Source organism: Panthera leo, chromosome B3 (genome assembly GCF_018350215.1).
Source record: "Panthera leo isolate Ple1 chromosome B3, P.leo_Ple1_pat1.1, whole genome shotgun sequence".
NCBI classification, from domain to species: domain Eukaryota; kingdom Metazoa; phylum Chordata; class Mammalia; order Carnivora; family Felidae; genus Panthera; species Panthera leo.
In genome coordinates this window covers 83,660,149-83,678,121 of record NC_056684.1, presented here as the reverse complement: position 1 = coordinate 83,678,121, position 17,973 = coordinate 83,660,149, and the positions used below count along the sequence as shown (strand labels likewise).

Here is a 17,973-nt window from a genome sequence, read left to right as displayed (position 1 = left end):
CTTTCTGCTTGTTCCTTTTCCTCTGCAGTTCCTATACAGCTAGGTCCTCTGACTGAGGAACATAATGTTTTCACTTTGTCCTGATTCTCCTGTTAGCATGTTGGGGAAGACTTGCTGTGCAAAGTAAAGGCTAGCATACTCTGTATTATAGATGGATTACTGGTGAAGCTCCCTGGAGGAAAAGGTCCCTAGTTATTTGCTAAGTATGTGCCTTCTGAAAGAAAAGGGGTGTATGGCAGAGAGTGACAGCCTCTCACTGCACTTGGAGAAGACAGAGCCGAAAGAAACAGATGTATGGAGTTGGGCCTTAGGGAATAATGGTACTGATTTAGAGACATAGAACCAATAAAAATAACTTAACAAAAAGATAAGCCATACTCAGGTGTAAAACAATACCCTTTGTTAAGAACTCAATTCGAAGGAATAAAACCAGTGATAAAAGAATTAGAAAAATGAGATATTTTAATCATTTTAAAAGAGCACTGTCTATAAAGAGTCTAGGAGACATTTATCTATGAGATGAAATGCTTGACCAATATATAGATTTGTATAAGATCTTAGAAAAATAAATTTGTTACGCCATCACCATTAACTCCTATAGCTTCTAACTCTGCAATGATCTTGACGTTAAGCACTGTCATCTGCAAAGCTTATTTCTGTAGCTGATCTATGTTCTGCTTGTTTTTCTGTCCCTCTAGTGGACAAGTCTAAATTCTTTTTGCTTTTATTTATGGGATCCCATATTTATGGAAAAGATTTCTGAAGGAAATCAGGACATTTACAGTCCCACTAGCGGGATCTATAATTAATTATTCAATATGTAGATGATTTGCTGGTAGCCTCCCAAACTAAAGGGCAGTAACGTTCTTGGAATGGACACTTTGGCTTTGTTACAATCCCTTCCCTCAAAGGGACATAAGGCCTCCTCACTAGACACGTTGCAATATTGTGAAACTGAAGTAAAATATTTAGGACGTGTTATCAGCTGGAGAGGGCTGCAACGTGTTACAATCTCAAAGTCTCAAAATTTTGCAGTAAACCAGTCTGCTACCAAAAAAAGAAAATTTAAATTTGGTGGACTAGGTAGGGTATCGTAGACAGTAGTAGGTTTCAGCTTTTACAGAACAGGCGAAACCAGTGACAAAACATTGCACGGTAATTCCCGAGATCCTGTGGATGGTTTGGTTCCTAGAAAAAGTATTGTGAAGAAATGAAACCAGCTATTAAGAGTCATCCCCTCAACTGTTCCCAAATTTTGAAAACCTTTTCCACTTATTTTGTCATGAAACTAAAGGTTGCTCCTAGTGGAGGCTTAACTCCAATTTGGGGATTAGACTCTAAACCAATAGCATATTTCTCAGTTCCGGATGCCAGTGCCCTGGGGGAGTGCCTGCCCCGGTGTGCCTCTACGCTGTGGCAAGCAGCTTGCTACCCTTTCTGAAAAGGCTCACTGGGGTCACTTATGTAGCTATCAAAGTGAAAGAAAAGAAAAGTGAAAGAAAAAACCAGTTGGATTCACGCTTTCCAAGTGAATCCAGCAGCACTTCAGGTTCAGAACTGGACTATGGTTTTCGCAAGGACGTGACACTGAAGCTTTCTAGAAATAACTGACTTTGGTACTGAACGCAACTGACAAGGTATAAATGATTCGTACAGTTAACAGAGGTCCAACAACAATTCAATTATTGGTGATTATTGGCAGAGCTAAGGCCGGGCCATCTCCGTTAGTAATCTTTCTTTGGCTAGTAATACCAAAGTAAAACTAATACAGTATGTATCCAGAGAGCTACCCCAGCCCTAAATTTGACACAAAAATGTTTTAACCGGATTGACTGATGGGGACCGGAAGGAATCTTTCTTAAAACTATACAAAACCGTAGAAGTAAGTAAACTCCACTGGTGAGTGTTTCTTTCACCTCCATCAGCCAATGCAACTACTTCCAGCTCCAGAAATAGTCATGGTAAAATCACACCCCCAAGCAGGTGCAAAGAAGGCAGTTGAGAGTTCCTGACCGGGCCAGCTGGAGCTTTCTAGCATAGTTACTTACTACCGCAAGGCTTGGCCCTGTTAACGGTGGGCATTAACCCTTCAAAAGAAAGCCAAGCTTCTGGCGCGTGACACCCGCAACGTAATGAGAAACTAACCCTGCCTTAACAACTAGAGCAAGCGTCGAAACGGCCCTACGCACTGTCCGGCGCTAAAACCCTCGTGACCCCCAATGCAGTTGAGAACAGAAGCCCGACGGCACCAGCAGCAACCCACCGCCCCAACGCATGCACACTACAGCGGGACTACCAGCGCCGTAACCGCTGACGTCTCAGGTGGTCCTAGCCACCAACCCCGAAAAGAGAAAAAAACTCGAGAACCAGCGAGCACACGGGCGGTCTGTTCTTGGAAACGCACAAAGCCAGGGGAAAGCGCGAACGCAGTCCCCCACTACCACAAATTATGCAGTCGAGTTTCCCACATTTGGGGAAATCGCAGGGGTCAGCACATCCGGAGTGCAATGGATAAGCCTCGCCCTGGGAAAACCGCCTTCGTGATCATGGTATCTCCCCTGCCAGGTAAGTATGAGTTGCTTGCCCCTCCTCGACCCGCACCCTCGCGCTCGCCGCGCTTCACACACACGGTCACTTCCCCCACGCGGCCTCCGCACCCCGCGCTCTCTGCACGCCCCCCGCCTCAACCTCGCTCGACGGCAAAACAACCGCGGGCGCCTCTGCCTAGCCCCCACGCGGGACGTGCGCGCCCAGGCGGTCCGGGACCGGCAGCCAATGCGCGCATGCTCATCTACATACGCCACGCCTTGCCATGACGTCCCCCGCATCCGGTCTCCGGCTCTGGGACAACGGATGTGCTAGTGGCCGGGCAGACCCGCCGATGCCTGGGGGGTGGGTGGAGCGGGCGCAGGTGGGCAGGAGGCGAGGGGTCCGGGACCTAGCAGCGAGACCCGAGAAGGCGGGGGTCGCCCGGCGCCCAGCGGGAGTGGTGGCGGGTCAGGGCTCGGATGTGGTGTCAACCTGCCTTTCAACAAAAAGAAACTTTCGGCCCATTTTTGTCCTCGCTTGTTCGAAACTCATTTTCAAATATAATCGAAAACTCAGGAAAGGTCTTTCTGCCGCTTGACGTTAAGTGCTCAGCTGCCCTAGTAAGAAGTCGTGGCGATGTTTAGCCATGGCGACTTTCTGAATAAAAGGGCTTCAGTAATATGCAGTAGCCTGACCTAGTAACGCTAGAAGAAAAACCAGGATTCTAAGTGTTGAAGAACGAAAAACTAAGTAAAACGCTAAACAGTGCCCTTCAACCGCAGCCAGTCGTGTCGCCCGAGACCCCGGGCGGCCAGGGTCAGGTGCCCTTCAGCCCTTTCCCCCTCGTACCACCCCACCACGCACACAGGGTGGCCCCACCAAGTGCCCTCTGGTCCTTTCTGACTTGGACTCCGTCAAAGGTAAACGCAGCAGACAGTAAGTAAAGTGGTGAAAAAAGATGTCATTCAGTGACTACTGACAGTAGGGGAAAGAGCTGAGCTCCAATCCGATTTGTGCGGAGGTGATTTGGGCGTTTTCCCGGAAGAATGAGAGGAAGCGGGCTCAGCCCAGTCAGAGAAGTGAAAGGTTACAAAGGGTAGTTCGGTGTAACTGCTGTTAGGCGGTTGTGTTTGCTAGCTGGCAGTTACTGAACTGAGGATGCTCTCCTCCCACAGACCGGGAGATAGGCCCTACTTCCTTCCCCGATCACATTTCAAAGTCCTTGAGATGGGAGGGACCCTTCAGAGTTGTAAGAGATCCACATTCGCAATCGCAAGCCCTTTTCAATAAATGCCCTATTTACAACACAGGCTGGGGGCCTGTGTCAGGTGTTTAACTTCCTCAGGCTGGGAGTCAAACTTAGGGACAGAACCTTGTGCTGCTAGAAGCTATGCTAGAGTCTGGTCAAGTCTCAGTGCAGGAAACAGTCTGGGTGGGCCCTTATGTGTTCAGAGTTCTGCAGCTCTCAGCCTAAGAAAGTCTCTGGTGATGAAACAAGATAACCCGGCACTTCCCCCTGGCTGAACCCTGGCTCCTGGACCCTCCTTTTATATTCTGTTCTCTTTGATGACATTGTTTGCCCATTCAACAACTGTTTGTTGTTGTGCCAGACACTTTGAGGAACTGGTAACAAAAAGGCCTCTTGGCGTTCATGTTTTGTAGAAGGGGCAGAGGGAGTGGGAGAAAATCAACAATGGACACAATAGGTAAATTAATTAGTGTGTTAGCTGTTAGTGGGTGCTCAGAAGAGGTTACACGAGAAGGTGCTATGCTTCAAGCAAAGACTTGAAGGAGGTGAGGGAGGCAATCACGGAGGGGGCAGGGGTCCAGGAAGCATCCCCGGCACAAAGGTCGGCTAGCGCAAAGGCCCAGGTAGGACTGTGTGTGGAGAATAGCAAGGAGGCCCTGCGTCCAGCGCAAAACTGAAGAGTTGTACAAAATTAAGTCAGAGAGGTGACTAGGTTGGAGATAAGATCATGAGGGTCTTGTAGATCATTGTAAGAGGTCCCACACCATCACCACCCCCGCTCCCCATGGATAATATTTTTACTTCACTTGGAAATCAGCTACCTAGATGTTCCAATACCACTTTAACCACCTCTTGGCATCTCGGCTGAGAATGCCTGTCTCAGTTCCGCCTGGAAATCGACCACAGGTACTTGCTGCTGCTGCCGCCGTCTCCTTGGGTACAGGTGACGCTCTTGACTTGGACTTCCATCTCTGGGAGTGTTTTTCTGTAGTCCGTCTCAGGTGTAAGTGGTCCCTGGCTGGGTCCATCATGCTGCTGGCTGCTCCTCAGAACAGACCATCAGGCATCTCCGGAGACCACTCCGCTCTGCGCAGATCATTGTAACACTCTAAATGTGAGTGAACCAAAAGTTTTTGTTTTGTTTAGTGTTTGAAGTAAGGTCTACATCGGGGTCCCGGCTGGTTCAGTGGGTGCGGCATGCGACTCTTGATCTTGGGGTCGTGAGTTGGAGACCCAAGATGGGTGTAGAGGTTACTTAAAAATAAAATCTTAAGAAGAAGGAACACACACACACACACACACACACACACACACACACACACACACAGCATCCAATGCGGGGCCCCGAACTCACAACCTCAAGATCAAGAGTCAAATGCTCTACTGACTGAGCCAGCCAGGCAACCTCAAGCTGGGAGGTTTTGAGCAGAGGAGTGCCTTGATCTGAGTCCTCCGCCTCCCACTCCGCTTGGCACCCAAAATAATAATTACCATTATAATTATTATTATCGTTGTTAATAAAAAATAAGAAATCAGGCTGTTAAGGACAAAAGCAGGGAAATCAGTCAGTTAGTTCAGGAGGCTTGCATAATCCAGGCAAGACGATATTGCCTTCGTATGGTGGCATAATCTGCCACACCAAAAAAATGTCATTTTGGCCTAAGGATTATTTTGAACTAAAGGCATTTAAAAACCAGCAGGTGGTTAGGCGGTTCGCAGCCGCCTACCTAGTGCCCATCCCAGTGGGTTCTCCTCCGCTCCTCCGCGAGGCCACCCCCGCACAACCAACACGCGAGCTTCACCGACGCCCCTCCTCGCCACTGCCGCCACGGACCGCTTGTAGTCCCCACCTGTAGAAAGGAGCGCCGGGAGGGGAAATGCAACAGGCGAGAGCCCCGGCCCAGGCATCTTGACAATCGCGACCCGGGAGGCTGGGGCCACCGGCCGGGCAGCCGCCAAACGCAGGGGATATGCTCCCTCTGCCCGGAAAGGGGCGCTGGGGCGGCGTCGGCCCTGCTCTTTTCTAAAGGGCCTTCCAACCACGCCAAGGCATGCCGGACCTCCGGCTTGCCAGTGTGGTGGCCTCCGTCATTTCAAGAAGAAGCAATGACCCGGGCCTGTCAGCGTGCACCCTTCGATAGCTCAGCTGGTAGAGCGGAGGACTGTAGGCTGGATACGTGTGGGCATCCTTAGGTCGCTGGTTCGATTCCGGCTCGAAGGAAGTGCCTGACGCTTTTGCGCCACGGGGCGGGGGGCACCGCCCCCCCAGCGCCCCGCCCCAACTCTGCCCCGCCCGGGCACCTGCAGCCTCGCGGCAGCCCCTCTCCCACAGGCCAAAGTCAGTAAGTAAAACCTTTACGGAACACCTGCCTACGTCTGCTCGTGTGCTGCCGCCAGGGAACACACCTGCGCCTTCTTCCCGCAGTTTACCTGCACGTGCCCGTGGACGCTCCACGTCCCCGCCGCTCCTGCCTTGTCTCAGCCCCACGCCGTCCCGCGCCCTTCCCCACTTGTATTCGCCCACTGCTCCCGCTCCAGACAAACGCGTGGGCAAAGAGGTTCTGCCCTCGGCAAGCCCTCGAGGCTGACAAGCGTACAGGTCGTCACACGGGTCGGGAACAACCATGGCGTCCTTCATGAAAACTCCCCCTCCTCGATCTCCTGCCTTTGCCTCCGAGGACGGTCGCTGCGTCGGTCGCTCCCAGTTGCAGTCTCTCTGTCTCCTCCTTCCCTGTTTCTCATAGGGTCTATAAATACACAGCTCTACCGAGACAGAAAACCCTCTTCCCCGACCAGCTTAATCTACTTGTGGGACAGAACTGTCACTCTGAGGTTTTCCAAGCCATCGCCAATTGTGCGCTTGCATCGAAGCTGACACTGGCAGAAACGAAATGCAGCAGGGCCCCCCTCATGGGCCTTGCCAGTCGTGACGAGAACTTCAGCGGCCCCTTCAGGTTTCTTGTCAGTCTGAGGACAGGGCGGTGGTCCGGGTACACTTCCGTTTTCCCGTGCCTTCGCACCTGTTCTTGTAGCCACGGATGGCGGGGCTGGGGGCGCTCCCGCTGAGAGGGCAGTGATTACTCACACTCTGTGCACGGGTGGTAAATCCACCCGTACCGATTCTCCCGCTACATCGGACGGAGGGAGAGGGAGATGGATGAAATATTTCTATCTTACCCGCTTTCCGGCCACGGACCGACCGGACCGCTGGGGTCTCCACCTGTATGCAGAAAGGGGCGGGGGCGAGCGGGGGTGGGGGTGGGGTGGGGTGGAGTGTGGCGGCAAAACGCAGACTTAAGAGTCATCGGGGCGCAGAAGAGTGGGAGTAGGGGTGGAGTGAGACGGGGGCAGCTGTCGTCACAGTCGGTCGGTCGGGCGCACAAATTCACGTCCTTACTTACACAGGCAGCTGGCCTGTGGGTTCTGACCAGCTGGCTGACTTAGCGCTGGGCCCTTAAGGCTAAATTGGCAGGGCCTGAAGAGGGAGACACTGAGGGCCTGTCAGAGAGCACCCACCCAGGAGAAAACGGGCTTCATCCTGGGGACAGAGCCAGGTTGTTGGGGCTGCGGGTGGGTGCAGAGAAGAACGCCAGGGAAAGGTCCTTGTTCTCTTCCCTCCTGTGGGAAGGAAACTCCAGAGACTCAAAGTACAGTTGGAGAGCATCACAGAGGGGGCTGGCAGCGGAACCGCACCGGGAGTGTGGCTCTCTGAGGCCTCAGGGACCCGGCTACTGCCATCCCTGACCTCTGAGACCACAAGCGCCTTTTGGGTTTTAGTTCTGCCTCCCAAACTGGAGACTGTGTTTCCCCCGGCCCCCCGCCCTTCCTCTTGGTTCGCTCCCCAGCCCAGTCTCAGTCCTACTGTCCCACTGCCTCCACGGGTTCAGGAGGCCCTGCCTTTGAAGTCCAACAGTTGACCTTCGGGAAGCCACAGAGAGACCCCAGCCTCTAATGTCACCATCTACAGGCAGAGACCAGCAGACAGGCACCAAAGATAAAACCTCAACCACCTTCACTGGATGTGCCTGCCCCCCCTGATGAGATGTGGAGGTGTGGAATCCCTGGGGACCTAGCTTTGGCGCTTTGGGGGAATAGCAGGGTGAGGGGTGGAGGGGGGAGGTGGGTTTTGGCATCCAGCAAATGCAAGAGTGGGCCCTAGCATGGCCGACGCTTCCTGCCCGGGGTGTCATGGGGAGTAGCCGGGTGCTTCCAAGGTACGGCCCCACATCCTTGCAGGCACAGCAGTGCCTGCCACCCAGTCAGGCAGTGGCGACACAGTCAAGGGAAGGCCACGTAGATGTGACCTGTTGCGCCTCTGTGGGACTTTCACTGGGTGGGTGGGTGGGCACACACCCGAGGGGATGTTAAAATACATGGAGCCAGGGCAAGGAGTCCAACCCCCGCACTGGTGTTCTCTTCTCCCCCGCCTTTGACTCCAGTGCCTCTCCAGGAAGTCCAAAGCACCTTGACCTGTTTCAGGAAGTAACCACCTCCCTCAAAGGAATCCAGGTCGGTGCGCACAGGAGGGTCAAAGGAGCCAGGCCACCAGACTGGCCGACACGGCTGGGTATCAATCGGCCTCATCATGCCCTGAAACATGGAGCTGTGCCAAAAAGTAAAGCAATGTGCCACTGATGTGGACATGTCAAGCACACAAGAGCCATTTTGAAAGGGCTCCCACTGGCCAAATCGAGATCATGATAATAATCGATCATAGGGGCGCCTGGGTGGCTGACTTCGGCTCAGGTTATGATCTCACGGTCCGTGAGTTCAAGCCCCATGTCAGGCTCTGTGCTGACAGCTCAGAGCCTGGAGCCTGTTTCAGATTCTGTGTCTCCCTCTCTCTCTGCCCCTCCCCTGTTCATGCTCTGTCTCTCTCTGCCTCAAAAATAAATAAACGTTAAAAAAAATTTTTTTTAAATAAAATAAAAAATGATCATAATCCGTGGAGTAAAACAGGTGCAGGGCCTAAATGCAATCACACATCAGTATCCGTGAACGCTAAGCACCACCGGATCTTGGCCTCCAGATACACAAAATGGAGAAAAAAAAAAAAAAAAAAAAAGGAACCAGGGCTCCTTGGAGACCCACCTAGCCACTTCTTTGGGTTTTCATGTTACTATGGGGTCTCCCACGTACATGGAAAAAATCTGTATGCTTTCCTTCTGATATTCTGTTTTGCGTCCAATTTAATTCTCAGGCCCTGCTGGAGACCCTAACAGGGTAAAAGTAAAGTTCGGTCTCCCCTACACCTTGAACCAGAGTGAAGCATGATGGAAGAACAGAAGAGGAAGGCATGGGAGAAAAACTAAGGTGCATACCCCTGACTTACCTTTTTCTGATGGTTTGTAAAATGATCCCATTCTCTTCTAAAGTGAGAAGGGGCTGAACCAGGCTAGGTTGGAGGCCGATGGGGTAGACTGGTGGGTGGATCCTCACAAACTGTGAGATCGTGACCTGAGCCGAAATCAAGAGTCGGGATGCTTGACTGGACTGAGCCACCCACTGGACTGAGCCACCCAGGCGCCCCAGAAACGTTTTTTTGTTTTTTCTAACCCCGCGATCTATAAGTCAATTAATGAAGTATGTACTAGAAGCCTATTATGCTGCCATGCACTGTTGTAGCCAAGTATGAATGGAGCAATCAACAAAATAGACAAGAATCTCTGGCCTCGTGGAACTTACCTCTCAGGGGGTATAGGTAGAAAACTAAAATGCAGGGGTCTTGGGTGGCTCAGTCCGCTAAGCGTGGGGTTGGGCTCAGGTCTTGAACTCACGGTTGGTGAGTTCGAGGCACGGATCTGGCTCTGTGCTGACAGTTCAGAGCCTGGAACCTGCTTCAGATTCTGGGGCTCCCTCTTTGTCCCTCTGCTCCTTTCCCGCTCACGCTCGCTATCTCGAAAACCAAACACTAAAAGTTTTTCAGAAAAAAGACAAAGCTAATACCGTCTCGGGAATCAACTGGGAATCCTGTACTACATAAGCGGCTGCTTCTAGTTCGGCGGATTCTGTGAAAATAAGGTCTATGTAAAACGTTGCTGCGTTCCGCGCTCGTAATCAGCCAGCCCCCCGCGGGATCAGGCGTTGCTGAAACTGTCGGCCCAAGAGCACGCGTTAAAAGCGCTTTAAGAAAACAAGTAACGCGAGAAAGGAGACAAAGAAAAAAAGAAAAACAAGCCCAAAACACTGCTGTCTGGGCGCCGTAAACGCCAGCTGCGGGGAACTGAACGCCCAAAAGTTCCCTCCTACGCCCAACGCGAGGAAGAAAAGCTACCGCTGTTTTTTGTCAACCCAGATAACCAGGGGAAAGCGCGAACGCAGTCCCCCACTACCACAAATTATGCAGTCGAGTTTCCCACATTTGGGGAAATCGCAGGGGTCAGCACATCCGGAGTGCAATGGATAAGCCTCGCCCTGGGAAAACCACCTTCGTGATCATGGTATCTCCCCTGCCAGGTAAGTATGAGTTGCTCGACCCGCCTCGACCCACACCCTCGCGCTCGCCACACTTCTTACACACGGTCACTTGCCTCACGCGGCTTCCGCGCCCCGGATGCCCGCAGCCCCCCCTCAGCTCCAACCTCTCCCGTCCGCAAAACAACTGCGGGCGCCTTTGCCTAGCCCCCACGCGGGACGTGCGCGCCCAGGCGGTCCGGGACCGGCAGCCAATGCGCGCATGCTCATCTACATACGCCACGCCCTGTCGCCCGAGTGGGCGGAGGAACTTCACACCCTTGGGGGACGAAAGTAGAAGAACCGGGGGAGCCTGGCTGTGATTCTTCCAGTTAAAATGAACATTAGTTTGTAGTTCTCTTATTTATTTTATTTATTTGTTTTTTAATTATGACGTGGATTCATGAGCAGATGGCTAAGAAAGGTTTCTCCAGACGTTTCAGTGCAAAAAGGTGTTGGTATTATACGTAGCACCAGCACAGCACCCGGTGGGCAGGCAGAAAGAGCTGCACTGGGCTTGTGAGGAGTGACTTGATGATATATTTTTAAATTTGTGGAGGGAGGGGGGATAGAGATAAAGTAAGTTTCCAAGGAATTTTGAAGCAAGGCTTTCAGGACCCTGAGGGGCTAGCTGCTGTCATGGTAAGGTTGCTTTTAGTTTTTAACGAAATATAAACATTAAGGCACTACGGCAGCCGTGAGCTCCTTGAGGAAGGTCACGCTCTGCATGTTTCAGCTCTCCATCAGTGGGCTGCAAGCTGTAAGGAGATCTAGTTTAAGCTACGTTTCTCTTGCCTTTGTTTCCCTCATCAATCTGTACACCCATGTGGGGCTAGAACTCTTCACTCAGAGCCCCATGGTCTACCAACTGAGCCAGCCAGGCACTGCACAGCAGTTTGCAGTTTGCAGTTTGCAGTTTGCAGTTGGATTGAGGGGTTTGATTTTGTCACCGTTTTTTTTCTAACATTTTCCCCACTGAGAAATCACAGTCTTTGCAAAGGCTGGTGAGCCCTTGTTTGGGTTTTCTAGTTTGTTTACTTTTTTCTTTGGCTGACCTTGTGGCCTCCAGGAGGTTAGGACAGGGTTGCTTGACTTGTGGATTCGCTTTAGGTATGACACATCGACTGTGTTAAGTGGGGGGGGGGGGGGGGGGGGAGAAAAAAGCCCCCAAATATATGTAGTATGCTACCGTTTGTGTAGGAAAAGTGTGAAAACAAGAAAATTATACAGTCTTGCCAAAAGAAACAGAAGACTAGGGACACCTGGGTGTCTGACTCTTGACTTCAGGTCAGGTCAGGTCAGGATCCCAGGGTCGTGGGCTGGGCACTGAGTGTGGAGCTTGCTTAAGATTCTCTCTCTCCCCCTCTGCCCCTCTCCCCTTCTCCCAGACTAGCACTCTCTAAATAGATAAATGATGAAATTGCCTGGGGTGGGGCCGGGGGGGGGGGGGGGGGGAGGGGAGTGGAAGGAGAGAGTGATGCTTTTCTGAGTACACCTGAGTACACCTTTCTCTGTAATTTTGACTTTTGGAATTCTATTAATATTTTACATATATTTTTAAATCACAGGGGGAACATCCCTAACGTTGAACATAAGCATAACTGAACCTAGCGATCTGAGATGAATAATGTAGCCACACTGGAAGAAAAAAAAATAACCAACTGAAATGACTTTTGGGCGCAGTACATCGACTATAAACATCTTCAAGTCCAAAGACGAGAACTGCAAACACATACTGAACTGTCCCATAGTAGGTTTGTATTTCATAGCTGTATGGTCGTAACAGTTCTGTAACAACGTTGTGTATATTGTAGGATTGAGCTAATGACTAAATGGATGTTGGGAGTCAAGGTTCTTACTGTTGGAGAAAGGAGATACAAACAAATATGGAATGATGGTCCGCCTGGGTGGCTCAGTCTGTTGAGCATCCGACTCTTGATTTCAGCTCAGGTCATGATCTCACAGTTCATGAGTTTGGGCCCTCCGTCGGGCTCTGTGCTGATGGCTCAGAGCCTGGAGCCTGCTTCAGATTCTGTCTGTCTGTCTGTCTCTCTCTCTCTGCCCCTGCTCATGCTCTGTCTCTCTTGCTCTCAAAAATAAATAAACATTTGGGGCGCCTGGGTGGCTTAGTCGGTTAAGCGCCTGACTTTCGCTCAGGTCACAATCTCGCAGTTCATGGGTTCAAGCCCCACATCGGGCTCTGCGCTGACAGCTCGGAGCCTGGAGCCTGCTTTGAATTGATTCTGTGTCTCCCTTTCTCTCTGCCCCTCCCCTGCTCATGCGCGCGCTCGCGCGCGCTCTCTCTCTCTCTCTCACAAAAATAAACATTTAAATAAATAAACATTAAAAACAAAAACAAAAACACGGGGTGCCTGGGTGGCTTAGTCGGTTAGTTGGTTAAGCGTTCAACTTCAGCTCAGGTCATGATCTCACGGTTTGTGAGTTCGAGCCCCTCATCAGGCTCTGTGCTGACAGCTCGGAGCCTGGAGCCTGTTTATTCTGTGTCTCCCTCTCTCTCTCTCTCTGTCCCTCCCCTGCTTGTGATCGGTCTCTCTCTCTCTCTCAAAAATAAATAAATGTTAAAAAAATTAAAGCAAGCAAACAAACAAATATGGAATGGTGGAGGGCAAGGAGGACCCACTTGCATAAAATTGAGAGTTGGAATTTAAGGTACTGGTGTGGGCTCATTATTTATTTTTTTAATTTTTTTTTTTTTTTAAGGGAGAGAAGGAGCGAGTGGGGGAGAGGGCATAGAGAGAGGGAGAGAGAATTTTCTTTAAGTTTATTAATTTATTTTGAGAGGGGGGAGAGGGGCAGAGACAGAGGCAGAGAGAATCTTAAGCAGGTTCCACACCTAGCAGGGAGCCGGAGGCAGGGCTCAATATCATGACCCCAAGGTTATGACCTGAGCCAAAATCAAGAGACGGATGCTTAACCAACTGAACCACCCACGTAGCTGTCCCTGGGCTCATTGCTTTTAATCTACATCTGTAGATAGGTGTTAGGAAATACACGTATTCTCTACCTCTATCCACTGAAGGGGCCTAGAGGCAAAGACAGTAGCATTAGACATAACTACCGCCTTGATCTTGCTTCCTTTCTTTTTCTTTTTTCTTTTTTTCTTTTCTTTCTGTCTCCTCCTCCTCCTCCTTCTCCTCCTCCTCCTCCTCCTTCTCTTAACGTTTATTTGTTTAACGTTTATTTGTTTTTGAGACAATGCGTGAGCGGGGGAGGGGCAGAGAGAGGGGGCCTAGGATCCAAAGCGGGCCGAACTCACCAACCGAACCCGTGAGATCACGACCTGAGCCAAAGTCGGCCGCCCAACCGACTGCGCCACGCAGGCGCCCCTTGATCTTGTTTTCTAAAACCACTCCCCACTAAAAAGAACCAGGCCTCTTTGGAGAAATAGATAATTTTCACGAGCCAAGACAGATACATAATGGCCCTGGAACATCTTGTGCCAGAAGACACGGAAATGCTCCAAAAATGTTATGGACATGTCCAAAGGACACAGTAGGCACCCTGAAGGGGTTTTTATAGGCCCGATCTGAGAACATTAGAACATCAAAATAAATTTCAAAACAGTTTTGGGTTACAAACAACTGAACAAAATAACAACCATGAGTTCGTATCGTTAGCACATAGGGAAGGAGGGAAAGTCCTACCTTACGATGCCAGCTGATAACTGAAGAATGAATGATGGAATTAGAAAACGGACGTTTGGCAATCATAACGCAAGAGCCACCAGTGGATGCTAAAAACTGTTGTGTTAAACAGGATATTCACATATCCTCAAATTATCTCCATACAAATCACTTAATAATTACAAAGGGAAAACTTGATGAACACCTCCAGTGGCCGACAGTTGCAGTGCTGGCTCCAGTACCCAGGTGCTTCTGCAACACCCCAGCCTACTGACTTTGGCCTTCGCTATGTGACTTGCTTTGGCTAATGGGACATTAGTAAATGGGATGCGAGCAGAAGGTTGAAAATCACTTGCTCATTAAGACTGGCTCTCACTTGCCTGTCCTGAGGCCACCATGAGAAGAAGCCTGGGTTAGCCCGTTGGAGGATGAAATCGCCGGAGTGAACGTGAACCGTGTCTGCCGAAGTCCCCTAGACCGACTAGGCCCCAGGTGACCTGCAGGCTGGCCGCCGCGGCTCCAGCGATCCCACTTGAGACCGGCAGAACTGCCCAGTGGAACCCAGCCAGAATCGCTGATCCACAGAATTGTGAGCAAGTGAAACGGTCATTATTTCCAATCACTAAGTTTTACGGCAATTTGTTACACAGAGACGGGTAACCGATACACCTCCTTAACTAAGTAGTCGATGTTAACCCCACCAGTAATAGAACAAACTGCCTTCACGTGCCTCCAAACGTGGTGCCCAGAGGAGGCCTGTATACATTTGCTAGGTCTGTCATAATAAAATACCACCAACTGGGTGGCTTAAAAAAAACAGAAGTGTATTCTCTCACAGTTCTGGAAGCTAGAGGTCCAAAAGCAAGGTGCCAGCAGGGCCATACTCTCTCTGAGGCTCTGAGTGGAATCGTCCCTCGTTACTCCCCAGCTTCCGGTGGTGACAAGCCAATCCTTGGCTCGCTTGTGGCTACATCGCTACACTCTCTGCTTCTGCCATCGCATGGTGTTCTGTCAGCGAGTCTCTTCACATTGCCGTCTTCCTCGCGTAAGGAAAACGGTCACATTGGATCAGGGCCCGCTCTAGTGACCTCACCTTCACTCGACTGTATCTGCAAAGATCAGATTTCCAAAGAAGGTCACAGTCCTAGGTACCAGGACTTAGGACTTCAACATATTTTTTTGGAGGGACACAAACCCACCCATAACAGACACGGTATCATTTACGTAGCCTTCGTGTCAAAAATGCATTCCTGAATGTACTTGCGAGGGAAGCCAGGACAACTCAAAAACTGAAGGACAGTCTCCAAAATGACTGGCCTGTAGTCTTCAAAAAGGCCTGCATAATGAAATGCAAAGAACTACCTGGGAACTATTTCAGATAAAGAGACATGACAACTGAATGCAACACATGATTTTGAATTTTCCTTTGCTATAAAGGACATTATTGGGACAATTGATGGAAGAGGGAATAACGTCTGTAGAGTAGTAAGATTGTATCAATGTTCATTTCTTGGTTTTGATAATTTTCCTGGGGTTAGGGAAGAGAACCATTTGTTTGTTTTGAGGAGTAATACACCCTAAGAAAGGAAACTTCCTGAAATAACGAACAATCAAAAACGTGGGCCACCTGGGTGCTCAGTCCCTTAAGAGAATGAGCCTTGGTCATGATCTCACGGTTGGGGGCGGGGAGGGGGCGGAGAGGGGGTTCGGTGCGCGTGGGTGGGGCGCCCCCCCCCCCCCCCCGCTGACAGCACGGAGCCTGCTTGGGATTCTCCCTCTCCCCTGCTCTCGCGCGTCCTCCCGCTCTCTCTCAAAATAAATTAAAAAACAAAAGAAAAGAAAAGTAAAGTAAAAGGATGTACAACACGTTAACTCGGATCTTGATGCTGCTAGAACCTCAGAGCAGTCTTTGCTGACCCAATAATCTCTAGTCCTGTCTCTTGCCTTGCTTTGCTCCAGGGACCCGATCACCCAGGAACACACAACACTTCAATCATTTTGCCCCTATCTGAAGAGGATATTTACCTTTACCTCCACTCGATCTCCGGAAAGAATCTTCTTGTACAGAAGAGGAAAAGACAAATCCGGGCAGGCTGAAAGAGGCAGCCGAACCCCACAGGATGAAAACGTGATATTTCCGTTCATTTGATTTTCGGAGACCATTCGACGCCCCTCCCCAGCCCACACATCTACTCTAGAGAATGGACGCCTTGTCCTGACTGACGCCCTCTGTTCAAATTTTCCTTTCGTTGTCGCAAGATTAGGTTACTACGTAATCCGAAAGGTCATACTGAGGATTAAGACAATTTCATGTTAAATTGGTGACAAAACTCTTAGTATTTAAGGTTGAGTTGATTCTCTGTTGCGTATTGCATGTAATTTTCGTTGCAAGGAAGGGGAGACTTAACCCACCGCCTCGGTGGGGCCTGCAACTTCTGGACGCCGCGGGACCCCGTCTTCTCGGGTCTCCCCTCCGGGTCCCGACTCCTCGCCGCCCTCCCCCCATCCTTCGCTCCAGGCACCGGCGGTCTGCCGGGACACTAGCACATCCGTTGTCCCAGAGCTGGAGCCGCGACGCTGGGAAGCGCGCGACAAGGCGTGGCGTATGTAGATGAACAAGCGCGCAGAGGCTGCCGGTCCCGGACCGCCTGGGCGCGCACGTCTGGCGTGGGGGCTAGGCAAGGCGCCCGCGGTTGTTTTGCGGCCGGGAGAGGTTGGAGCTGAGGGGGTGCTGCGGGCAACCGGGGCGCGGAAGCCGCGTGGGGCAAGTGACCGTGTGTAAGAAGCGTGGCGAGCGCGAGGGTGTGGGTCGAGGCGGGTCGAGCAACTCATACTTACCTGGCAGGGGAGATACCATGATCACGAAGGTGGTTTTCCCAGGGCGAGGCTTATCCATTGCACTCCGGATGTGCTGACCCTGCGATTTCCCCAAATGTGGGAAACTCGACTGCATAATTTGTGGTAGTGGGGGACTGCGTTCGCGCTTTCCCCTGATTTTTCGTGGTCTGAATGGAAGAACCCGAGTTTCGCCCCGACAGCGCTGTTGTCGCTGCGTTATTTCTCGTGCTAACGGGTCCTGGGACGCCCAAAACAAGCCTGACCCAAAGTGGACGCGCGTTTCTCGGCTTTTACTTTGCTTTGTTTTGTTCTTTATCCTGTTTTCGCCGCTTATATCCCGCGTGCTGCGACAGCGCGGAGAAAGCTTTCCCGGTCGTCTGAGGACGTGGTGATACGCGGGCTCGTGCGAGTTTGCGGGGGCCCAGGAGACGGCGCAGAAGTACATCTGGGGTTCGTGGTTGCTTTCTTTTCTTTGTAAGTTCTGCGACACCTCGTTCCCCCCCCCCCCCACCCCCGCAGTGTCTCCTTGAAATCCAGCACCCTGTTCTGTTAACTTGTGCGTAGTGCCTCCCTTCGAAAAGGTCTGTTTGAGCTCAACTTCTGTAGTAGTTTACCACGGAATCTGTGTTGTAGGCGCTTTCCCAAACTAGGGGCAGAGGAGAACCTCGCCCAGTCTTTAAGCCTCACGGGCCTTAGCGGCCCGGGGACCCCCACTTTCTTTTGCAATTTCCTTTCTTTACCATCGTCCACCTTCACTGCCACCAACCCCGCCACCTTCACTCCTCCTGGGTCGTTCATTCCTACTGCTCCCGTCACTCTCTTCCTCTCAGAGCGTGCAGTAAAGACACCTGTGGGAGAAACCCTGTACTACTACCCAGTGCAGGGCTTTGTCTCTGTTACTGGGCGTCTTCCTCTTTCTCCTTTGTGTCCCCCAGGCACAAGATGGTCCTTAAATGTTTCGTAAATGCCACACCACGAGAATATTGAAACCAGTTTTTGGTTTGGTTTTGTTTTCCGGGGAACCAGCAGCTGAGCTGTGGAATACTTCCATTGTTCTGGAGGTACAAAGTAGCATCTTTCCTAAAGTATGCCCTTGAGGGAGTAACCTACACTCTTCACCTTCTTTGTGTGTTTTGTGACAAGGTCCTTGGATAGTGCGGCCAACTCATTTATGTGTGTTTTTGTTAAGCACCCTGCCCCGCACTAATATGTAACTTGCTGCTTCCACTCTACCCCCACCCCAACAGACACCGTAAACAT

The 17,973-nt window shown here is 51.0% G+C and overlaps 1 protein-coding gene, 1 long non-coding RNA gene and 4 other non-coding genes across 7 annotated transcripts; 3 read left to right on the top strand and 3 right to left on the bottom strand.

Annotated features, from left to right (window-relative positions):
• Nucleotides 1-2,409: 2,409 nt before the first annotated feature.
• On the bottom strand, nt 2,410-2,573 carry LOC122223350. Its single transcript, XR_006204227.1, has one exon. It is a non-coding gene; the product is annotated as a U1 spliceosomal RNA (small nuclear RNA).
• Nucleotides 2,574-3,460: 887 nt separating this feature from the next.
• On the bottom strand, nt 3,461-9,577 carry LOC122222451 (SNRPN upstream reading frame protein-like). Its single transcript, XM_042942964.1, is given in 6 exon segments — nt 3,461-4,726; nt 4,729-4,755; nt 4,758-4,886; nt 5,506-5,628; nt 9,111-9,235; nt 9,464-9,577. Coding segments are annotated over 3 exon segments (186 nt in total). The 5' UTR covers nt 4,810-4,886; nt 5,506-5,628; nt 9,111-9,235; nt 9,464-9,577; the 3' UTR covers nt 3,461-4,619.
• On the top strand, nt 5,910-5,999 carry TRNAY-GUA. Its single transcript is given in 2 exon segments — nt 5,910-5,946; nt 5,964-5,999. It is a non-coding gene; the product is annotated as a tRNA-Tyr (tRNA).
• On the top strand, nt 7,132-10,104 carry LOC122222454. 2 transcript variants are annotated; one of them, XR_006203766.1, is made up of 4 exons: nt 7,132-7,828; nt 8,218-8,287; nt 8,979-9,091; nt 9,705-10,104. It is a non-coding gene; the product is annotated as an uncharacterized LOC122222454 (long non-coding RNA). The 2 variants fall into 2 exon arrangements; XR_006203765.1 differs by having other exon boundaries at nt 9,697-10,104.
• LOC122223316 lies at nt 10,079-10,242 on the bottom strand. Its single transcript, XR_006204200.1, has one exon. It is a non-coding gene; the product is annotated as a U1 spliceosomal RNA (small nuclear RNA).
• A 6,463-nt stretch (nt 10,243-16,705) lies between these two features.
• Nucleotides 16,706-16,868, top strand: LOC122223372. The gene has a single exon (XR_006204250.1). It is a non-coding gene; the product is annotated as a U1 spliceosomal RNA (small nuclear RNA).
• The last annotated feature ends 1,105 nt before the right edge of the window (nt 16,869-17,973 follow it).